The 10619-nt window shown below is 35.3% G+C and overlaps 1 protein-coding gene across 2 annotated transcripts; it reads left to right on the forward strand.

Moving 5' to 3' along the window:
- Positions 1-2313: 2313 nt before the first annotated feature.
- LOC113118180 (choline/ethanolamine kinase-like) lies at positions 2314-10234 on the forward strand. 2 transcript variants are annotated; one of them, XM_026287136.1, is made up of 12 exons: positions 2314-2561; positions 2659-3000; positions 5488-5596; positions 5767-5880; positions 6066-6199; positions 6617-6721; positions 7561-7619; positions 7769-7853; positions 7948-8056; positions 8639-8733; positions 8874-8955; positions 9331-10234. In XM_026287136.1, coding segments are annotated over exons 1-12 (1293 nt in total). In that variant the 5' UTR covers positions 2314-2559; the 3' UTR covers positions 9388-10234. The 2 variants fall into 2 exon arrangements, with proteins under 2 accessions (XP_026142921.1, XP_026142922.1); XM_026287137.1 differs by having other exon boundaries at positions 2314-3000.
- The last annotated feature ends 385 nt before the right edge of the window (positions 10235-10619 follow it).

The following is a 10619-nucleotide window of genomic DNA, read 5'->3' on the forward strand; positions in this document are numbered from 1 at the left end:
TATTGAATTAAATGTCGATTAAAGTTTCTCAGTATAATTATTCGGGTATAAATAAAGGGATTATTCCAAAAAAAAGTGTGTCTATTTCTGTTTTTAACAGCTAATTTTTCTCTTAATAGATTGTACTCATAAATTTAACAAGATGAGGAATAAATAGCAAATGCTTTAGGTGTTATTTAATTTAAAACAATCAGTAAAAGCAGGTGTATTTTTATACATATCTCCATATATATATATATATATATATATATATATATATATATATATATATATATATATATTATATTTATTTTTTGTAAAAGGTATTTATAAAACGTATAAAACTAACATTTGAATTTCAAGTTTTTAAACAACTGAAATATACCTACTGTATAATAAATATTGAAATGTAATATAAAAAAATGTAAATGTATGAATGTAAAACGTTGCAAGGAATAGTGATTAGATAATTAATAATTAAAATAAACTTAATACAGAAGATATTGGTTAATATAGGATACAGACGTCTTGGGGAAATACTTTGCTGCAAAATTAGCTATAAGACTCGTCTTAAAACACTTCCATAATAAGTAGCCTTGATAATTGTTGCTTCAAATTGTGATGACAAAAGGAGCAATTTGGTGAAAAACTGCCATTAAGGTTTATACATATTTGTTAGGTAGACTACAAAACTCCCATATTTTGTGGAATAAACCTGATATTACGTGGTATCAGATAGGCTGCTAAATTAAAAATAAAGTTTGCTGAGGATGCATTTGTATGTCAGAAAATATTTTTTTTAGTAGCCTATAAACGTATTTATCTCCAAAAACGTTTGAGATTGAACTGCATCTCAATGGACGATTTGTTTTTTGAGCCGCCAAGCGCCATCTAGAGGATGAACGTTTTGTGTCTGTTTAAAAACTGTAAACTGCTCAATAATCGGCCTCTGTATATCGTTCAAGAGCTAAGATTTTGCAGCACGATGTTTTGTGTGGGCAGAACACAGACTGCAGTTCAATATCACTAAAGAAATCAGTGCCCTCTGGCGAAACATGACAGTTCAATCAATACAGTCACTCACAATATCAAGTCCTGCTGTTCTCTAAAACCAATGTAATAACACGCCACTATTTAACAGACAAATTACAATCTTAAGCAAAAAATTATATTAATTTTCCTTTTTATGAAATAACCAACCAAATTTTTTTTTTTTTTGATGTTTAAGCTAATGCAGCTAATGTCATGATTTTATGGGCGTGAATATCAGTAAAATACAGAATGTTCCTAGAAAGATTGTGCAATGTAAGACATCTCTGGGGAAAAGTCCAACAGATTAATTATCAAGCACAGAATGTTTGCTCATATCAATAAACATATGTCTATGTAACAACGATGGAGCATAGATCGTTCAGTTGGATAATTAACCCTCATTCTTCCACAAAAGAGCTGTTCAGTAATTGGTGCTGAAAGCCTTACTAACAAGAATAACCACAGTGGTGGAAGAGAGTAATGCAGGGAACATGGTGTGCTGCAATTCAAATATGAAGGTCGTTTTAGGACCTGGGTTTCCCGTATATTTGCAGACAGAGTGCAAATATTAGGTTAGTGTGAATGTGTGTTTGTGTGAGAATTGAGAAAGACAGAGAGAGCTTGAGAGACTGAATTATGTACTCCCCACAGTATTTAAATTTCAGCTGTAAATACTGTAAGATCTGACCACAAAACGCTATGGAATTTAATCTTTGCACAAATATGTCTCAGATGTGCAAGTTATCTCGGATTATTAGCCAGGCTGGTTTTAAGAAACACTGACACTTTAAACATTTTACTTTTGTTTTTAATTGGACTTTTTCTCCAATTCCTAATTAATTTTTTGCCCCAATTAGTTTCTGACTCTGTTATCTTCCTAACTGTAATCAACAATAACAGAGCATTACCCACACAAATACTATCACACTAATACACATTACAATAAAACATTACTAAACAGTACACAATATAAGAATCCACTGTACTACTTATAAAATAAATACTTTAAAACAAAATGTTGTTTCAACAATAAGGTAAATCATCATTTTATTCTTCATCTAAAACACATTTTAATATTACATTTAAAGTTAAATTACATATTCTATATTCTAAGTTACTTCAGTTAACTATTTAAATGGAGTTTACTGTAAAATTTTCCTACATTAACTACATTTCCCAATATTCATTGTAGTCGTAATGGAACTGACCAATCAGCGCTCTAAATTTAAGGGGCGGTACTAGAAATGCGTTGCGTCATGCCGCGCTATCCAAATCTGATTGGTTAAAATAAACGTCAATCTCTAATGACAACGCTAGCGGTTACTTCTCAAGGAAGTAGGGGGAGTTGAAGTGGAAAGATGTTTAATTAACAGCCTTTACAGTTTGTTAATACGTCTGCGTATTTAATGTAACAGTTAAGCAAAGCTCAAGTGGAAAGAATAGCTAGTAATTTTACCGAGATTTTTAATCCAACTCAAAGTCTCTTCTCTCTCGTCGTAAACGGTGTTCTGTTATCGCGAGTGATTAGACGTTTTATTGGTGTGGTGCATGTGCGTTTATTAACGTTCATTTAATGCTGCTTGAACTGCTTCTGAGGCCAATAGGTGTCATTACTTATAGCGGTTCGTTTCTCACACTCTCTTAAAGGAGCATTGGATTTCTAGCGCGTAAGATCATGAATTCCGGTCCGACAGTGAAGTGCATGAGTGATGGAGCTGGGAGTGTAGGCAGATGCGTCGAGGATGAAGCGGTTCCAAACAGACCTGCTTGCGGAGACTCACTGATGGCGGCCGAGGAGAGACACGCGAGATCCGCCAGTCCCCGCGGTGTGAACGGAGAAGATGATTCCGAAGCGGAGTCCCATCAGGACGGTCGTAACGTGGATGTGGACCGGGAGACTAGGAAGAGGGCGTTCAGCTGGTGCCGTGACTTTCTGTCCGGATCATGGAAGGCTATATCGGAGCATGACTTTCAGATCCAAATAGTCAGGCGAGTAAAACTATTTATACAATAACTTTAGGTCTCAAAATGATTTCATTTAACTTTTCATATACACTATTCAACATTTGAAGTGTAACTTTCATCAAAAGTTCTGCTAAAACCAAAATGCACTCGTCTTCGGACAACCTTAATTAACTTTTCTGATCAACTTCAAAATGTTGAGATTATATATATATATATATATATATATATACAGTATTGTTCAAAATAATAGCAGTACAATGTGACTAACCAGAATAATCAAGGTTTTTCGTATATTTTTTTATTGCTACGTGGCAAACAAGTTACCAGTAGGTTCAGTAGATTCTCAGAAAACAAATGAGACCCAGCATTCATGATATGCACGCTCTTAAGGCTGTGCAATTGGGCAATTAGTTGAATTAGTTGAAAGGGGTGTGTTCAAAAAAATAGCAGTGTGGCATTCAATCACTGAGGTCATCAATTTTGTGAAGAAACAGGTGTGAATCAGGTGGCCCCTATTTAAGGATGAAGCCAACACTTTTTGAACATGCATTTGAAAGCTGAGGAAAATGGGTCGTTCAAGACATTGTTCAGAAGAACAGCGTACTTTGATTAAAAAGTTGATTAGAGAGGGGAAAACCTATAAAGAGGTGCAAAAAATGATAGGCTGTTCAGCTAAAATGATCTCCAATGCCTTAAAATGGAGAGCAAAACCAGAGAGACGTGGAAGAAAACGGAAGACAACCATCAAAATGGATAGAAGAATAACCAGAATGGCAAAGGCTCAGCCAATGATCACCTCCAGAATGATCAAAGACAGTCTGGAGTTACCTGTAAGTACTGTGACAGTTAGAAGACGTCTGTGTGAAGCTAATCTATTTTCAAGAATCCCCCGCAAAGTCCCTCTGTTAAAAAAAAGGCATGTGCAGAAGAGGTTACAATTTGCCAAAGAACACATCAACTGGCCTAAAGAGAAATGGAGGAACATTTTGTGGACTGATGAGAGTAAAATTGTTCTTTTTGGGTCCAAGGGCCACAGGCAGTTTGTGAGACGACCCCCAAACTCTGAATTCAAGCCACAGTACACAGTGAAGAGGTGCAAGCATCATGATATGGGCATGTTTCTCCTACTATGGTGTTGGGCCTATTTATCGCATACCAGGGATCATGGATCAGTTTGCATATGTTAAAATACTTGAAGAGGTCATGTTGCCCTATGCTGAAGAGGACATGCCCTTGAAATGGTTGTTTCAACAAGACAATGACCCAAAACACACTAGTAAACGGGCAAAGTCTTGGTTCCAAACCAACAAAATTAATGTTATGGAGTGGCCAGCCCAATCTCCAGACCTTAATCCAATTGAGAACTTGTGGGGTGATATCAAAAATGCTGTTTCTGAAGCAAAACCAAGAAATGTGAATGAATTGTGGAATGTTGTTAAAGAATCATGGAGTGGAATAACAGCTGAGAGGTGCCACAAGTTGGTTGACTCCATGCCACACAGATGTCAAGCAGTTTTAAAAAACTGTGGTCATACAACTAAATATTAGTTTAGTGATTCACAGGATTGCTAAATCCCAGAAAAAAAAAATGTTTGTACAAAATAGTTTTGAGTTTGTACAGTCAAAGGTAGACACTGCTATTTTTTTTGAACACACCCCTTTCAACTAATTCCCCAATTGCACAGCCTTAAGAGCGTGCATATCATGAATGCTGGGTCTTGTTTGCTTTCTGACAATCTACTGAACCTACTGGTAACTTGTTTGCCACGTAGCAATAAAAAATATACTAAAAACCTTGATTATTCTGGTTAGTCACATTGTACTGCTATTATTTTGAACAATACTGTATATATATATATATATATATATATATATAAGTTTCTTATGCTCATCAAGATTTATTTATACCAAAAAAAAAACGTTTTTTTTTTAAAAAATATTATTGCAATTTAAAATAACATTTTATATTTTTAATACACTTTATAATATAATTTATCCCTGTAATGCAAAGCTGAATTTTCAGCATCATTACTCCAGTCTTCAGTGTCGCACGATCCTTCAGAAATCATTCTAATATGTTGATTTGTAATCAATGTTGGAAACACAAATAAAAAGATAAATAGAATGGTGTTTATTCAAAATAGAACTTTTATGTTACAATATACACTACTAAAGGATCATGTGACACTGACGGCTGGCATAAAGGCTAATGAAAAGTCAGTGGTGCGTCACAGAAATAAATTATATTTTAAAGTATATTAAAATAGGAAATCAGTATTTGAAATTGCGGTAATATTACACAACATAGCTGGGGTTTTTTTCTTCTGTATTTTGGATAAAAGAAATACAGCCTTGATAAGCATCAAAGCCTTCATTTAAAACATAAAACAACCTTACAGATCCCAAACTTTTAAATGACAGTGTAAATGTATGTCACACACACACCCACACCCACACACACACACTACATATACACAGAATAAAGAGCAATACTGTTTTTTTTCCCCACAGTGGAGGACTCAGTAACCTGCTGTACATGTGCAGTTTACCCGATGATGTTCAGCCCACCGGGGTCGAACCTCCACGAGTTCTGCTCCGGATCTATGGGGCCATTCTACAGGTGTGCCACCCTGACCATATTATATGTTAAATAGACCTAATATGCTGTTGCAAAAGCTGATTAGCTGATAAAAGTCTATATCTTGGGCAAGATGTTTATTGCCCAGTGCTGTCGATTCCCTGATGTCATATAACTATGTAATCGTGCTATGCATGTTTCTTCACACACAGGGAGTGGATTCTCTGGTTTTGGAAAGTGTGATGTTTGCCATTTTAGCAGAGAGAGAGTTGGGCCCACATCTCTATGGCATTTTCCCAGAAGGTCGTCTAGAGCAGTACTTGCCTGTGAGTCTTAAACCAAAATGCATGTTTTCAAAATAAACCTTTAAACACAGCTACACTTGAATTATGCAGTCAAGCTTCAGAGAGATTTGCATGCCTTAAGCGTAGATACAATATTTGATCTCATTCCACACATTTCTGTATGCATAATCTAAGAGTGATAGTCAGATGTTTTTTCTCTTGCACAGAGTAATCGCTTGTGTACGGAGCAGTTGGGGTTGCCAGAGATCTCGGCTGAAATAGCCAGTAAAATGGCACGATTCCATGGGATGATGATGCCATTCAACAAGGAACCCAAATGGCTGTTTGCAACCATTGACCGGTAAAAGTCCCACACTATCTTCTGACTGCAGTCCAACGGTTAAAGAAACAATCACTGCCTCTGTATTTTTTTAATTACATGCTTCTATCCCAGAATATGCAGATCAATATTCATACCTGAAAACTGTGTAACTATAAAAACATTAGCTTATATTACAAGCAAGACTGGCTGAACCAATGAGTTTGGCTGTTTGGGAACAGACATGCTGTATTTTGTTCACAAATCACAAGCTTTAATTACTCCATTTACCTCAAGAATAAAAGAATGTGCCTCAGATAAATGGAATTGAGCTAGTGAATGACATGTACCTTAATATGTTTATTTAATTTAAATTATGCAGATGGTGGTTTATCATGTGTGCTGTGTGTATTTCTATTGGCGTGAGTGTTAAAAATGACCGTGTATTCTTCTGAACAGGTATATGGAACAAGTTAAAACAATAAAATTTGAGCGTGAAGCTCACATCAAGAAATTTACCAAGCTTAGGAAGTATGATCTTCCTGCAGAACTGGAGAATCTGAGGTGAGAACGATGACGTGTAAATTAAAAGAGCTGAAAGGATAGCATGTTGTGATACTAAATGGCCAAGATATAAATGCATGTTCACACTACTGTTCCAAAGTTTGGGGTTGCTAAGATTTTTTTATTTTTTTAAGTCTCCTAGTTTCATGTATTTGATCAAAATATGCTAAAACAGTAATATCGTGAAAATAGAGTTTAAAATGACCGTTTTCTATTTGAATGTATTGTAAAATGTAATTTATTCCTGTGATGCAAGGCTGAATGTAGTCTTTAGTGTCACGTTCCTTTGTCATCTTAACATTCCAATATGCTGATTTGATGCTCAAGTAACAGTCATTGTTATCACTAATGGTGGTCTTGCTTAATATCTTCAGGATTCTTTGATGAACAGAACATTCAAAAGAATAGCATTACTTTTGTAACATTATAAAATGCCTTTACTGTAACTTAATCAATTTAATGCATTTATGCTAAATACAAATATTAATTAGACTACTTTCAAAGAAAAAACATTTTTTACTGACCCCAAAACTGTTGAACAGTAGTGTAAGTGTGTTTGTATGCGAACACCTTTAGCCCAGTTCCAGGCATCACTGATTAGACACGCTTACAGGAAGCTGCATTCTGTGCATACTCAGCTTGCTTGGTCAATCACACACACACACACACACTCACAAATGTGACTGTAACTTTTCTCTAAATTAAATGCTTGTCTACCACTCTGTGTTCCTGCTTTTTCTGCACTTTTTGTTCACTCGTTCACTAATCATTTTAAAAGCCGGTTTATAGGAGCAATATGATAAAGTAGCTCTTAATCATGTGCTGTCTCTGTTTGTCAGGTCACTGCTGGCAGCTACTCCCTCTCCAGTTGTGTTCTGCCATAATGACGTACAGGAAGGTAAGAGATATCACATTCGTGCACGCATACCAGAGTCCTGCCAGCTGCCTAATCTGGTGATCTGATACGGGTCTGTCAGTCACTGTTGTGTTGTACCATTGTGTAACATATCTGCCCTTTTACCTATAAAATCATACAATGTTCTTCAGGCAATATCCTCATGTTAGATGGCCGAGAGAATTCATCTGACAAACTAATGCTTATTGATTTTGAATACAGCAGCTATAACTATAGGTGAGCTTTCCCTATAAAACATACTACATGTAGCGGAAAATGCAAATGCAACTCTGAAGAACTACTATCTTCTCTTGGTTTGCTCTGAGTGCAGAGGCTTTGATTTTGGGAATCATTTCTGTGAATGGATATATGACTACACATATGATCAGTGGCCCTTCTACAAGGCAAAGGTGGAGAATTACCCCAACAGACAACAGCAGGTGAGTCACACACACTACAGCCTATCATTAATGGTCTTAATATTACACAAGATGAGAGGAGATTTAAAAAAAAAGGCAGATATCCGATATATTAAGGAATAAACAATGGTAGTACAAAAATGTGAATAAAAACCTGCAACCTTAGAATCATTATAATATGCCGGATTAACAGTATTATTATTATTAATTTTCAAACGCAATTTTATGTAAATGCAATACAGCATCATCATAAATTATATTTGACATTAATCTGTGCTTGGTATCTCTCTTAAAAATTGATGACAAATGATTCGTCAGTGTTGAAAGGTCATTTGTGTTGGACATAATGTACATGTAGTTTGGTGAGGCTGTCATCTAGTGGAAAGTTTTGGAACTGAAGGGACATAAAAAGTGTGTCAAAGGTTGACTCTAGAACTTGTAGAGGTCAGTATAAGAAGCATACAATGGTAATATCTAACAGCATTAGAAATGACAAATTATTAGAAATTTGTAAAGTTGTCTCATGGGGCAGGGGACAATGTGAGTCTCTTATAAATATCAAAACGGATATTATTTTGAGCCTGTTTGCGGTTTGCTTTTCAGTTACATTTTATCAGACACTATCTGTCAGAAAAGGGGGGCGTTGCACCTGCTGACCAAGCCAGGATAGAAGAGGACATGATCATTGAGGCAAACCGGTATGAATTGGATTTTCTATCAGACTTTTATTGACATAACATTGGGAAAAGTGTCACTGTGTACCATCTAATGTATTTTCACCTTTACCTCTAGTAACACTGTTATCGGTTTGTCTCAAAAATCTCATGCACACAAACAGGTTCGCCCTCGCGTCTCATTTCCTCTGGGGTTTGTGGTCCATTATTCAAGCCAAGATCTCCAAAATCGAGTTTGGATATATGGTAAACTAAAAACAACTTGCAAACAAATTCTACCCCTTACAAACATTTTTCTAATCATTCTATGATGATTTATTCAGAACTGTCATTATATTAAAATTGTTACTTGATAATCAGTTTATAACTAACTGTTGAGTAACTGCATATCTGTGGTGGCCAATACAGCAGCTAAAATATAAATATTCATTTATACATTCATATAAGTTTGTAGTACATGTCCATCTTATTTGAGAATTATCCATAAACCAATGAATAATACTCAATTGTGAGAGCCAAAACAGCATCATAGTCATGTGTACAGTAAATATATGCATGTGTACAGAACTGATCTGAAGACATGTGAAACATTAAAGCCCTCTCTCTTTTGTTTTTCCCCAGGACTATGCACAGCACAGGTTTGACACGTACTTCAAACAGAAGAAGCTCTTTTCCTAAATAGTGACTTATAGCATTTGCTTCAGGATATCATTTTGCATCATCTATTGTTTAGGTATTGATTTAAACAAAACTAAAACTAAAAAAAAATAGAATTCCAGAAAGGGCACAGTAAGTAACAATTAAGACTGCTAAAGAACGGTTCGTCCTTGGGGACATTCATTTTAAATAACGCAAATTCCAAAGATGACCTGCCTTAAAGTCACATTTTGTAGGGCTTTATTATAGCTGTTACAAATTATCTGCAAACCTAGATACAATTCACGTACTGTTCGTACCACTTCATTATACAAGACGAACCGTAAAATTCATTTTGTCAGTTTATTTATAATAATGTAACTGCATTTTTGAATTTTTAATGTGTTTACATTCTAACTTGCTTGTGATTCTATCAAGAATCAGTCTGTCCATCATAATTACTGTGTAAACACAGGGTCCAGTGATATCTCTTCATTTTTGTGTCTTAGTTCCAACAAAAGCAGCGGAGAAGCTTATTTAATTTTCCTCCAAAGTGTTTTACAACATTGCGAAATTATTGCATCCTTCCTATATTTACATACTGTGAAATACATTGCACGTCTTTTCTTTTTTTTTACTCAGGAGTCAGTTAATAAGAATGGCACATAAACTACTCTTTCTTTCTGGTTTTGATGCCATTTAACTTTGCCTGGTGATAATAGGAAACAATGTCTTGAGCTATGCTTTTTTGTGTTTTACTTGGGATTTGACCAGTCTTTGCTCTGCCATATTGTGATGTAGCAATAACTATTGTCTACAGTCATCCTGTATAAATATAGTCTGAGCTGCACATAAAGGAAATACCACCTCAAGAACCGAAGGTTAATCACCAAACTGACAAAAGCCTTTTTAAAAGAAAATAAGTTATTTTATGTAACTGCTGATGTGGTTTTTCGGTTTTAATTGTTTTGTGGTAATTTATATTTTTTTAATTGTCCAAAGCAAGTATTCTGTGTTTTGTTCAAACTAAATGGTAAAAGCTTCTCTGAATCATTCTTCAGTTGAAAAGTGGCAGAAGAAGAACAATACCAATGAAGGATAGTCGCATTATAAAGTGAATTAGTGGGATCATCATCTTAAGAATCCGGGTACATTGTTGGAATCATATTGGGAGAATTTGAATGGTTAAACTGATGCTCTTGTATTTGTCCTCGTCTATAAACAAATGTATCTGTATCATTTTCACAATGCTTTATTTCCCCAAGTTCAGGGAC

The sequence above is a fragment of the Carassius auratus genome, chromosome 18, assembly GCF_003368295.1.
Source record: "Carassius auratus strain Wakin chromosome 18, ASM336829v1, whole genome shotgun sequence".
Taxonomy (NCBI): Eukaryota; Metazoa; Chordata; class Actinopteri; order Cypriniformes; family Cyprinidae; genus Carassius; species Carassius auratus.

Bases quoted from the DNA above. Each gene is read 5' to 3' on its own strand.
- LOC113118180 (XM_026287136.1), top strand. The intron at 3,001-5,487 runs GCGAGTAAAACT...TTTTCCCCACAG, and splicing joins TTTCAGATCCAAATAGTCAG to TGGAGGACTCAGTAACCTGC. The intron at 8,734-8,873 runs GTATGAATTGGA...GCACACAAACAG, and splicing joins ATGATCATTGAGGCAAACCG to GTTCGCCCTCGCGTCTCATT.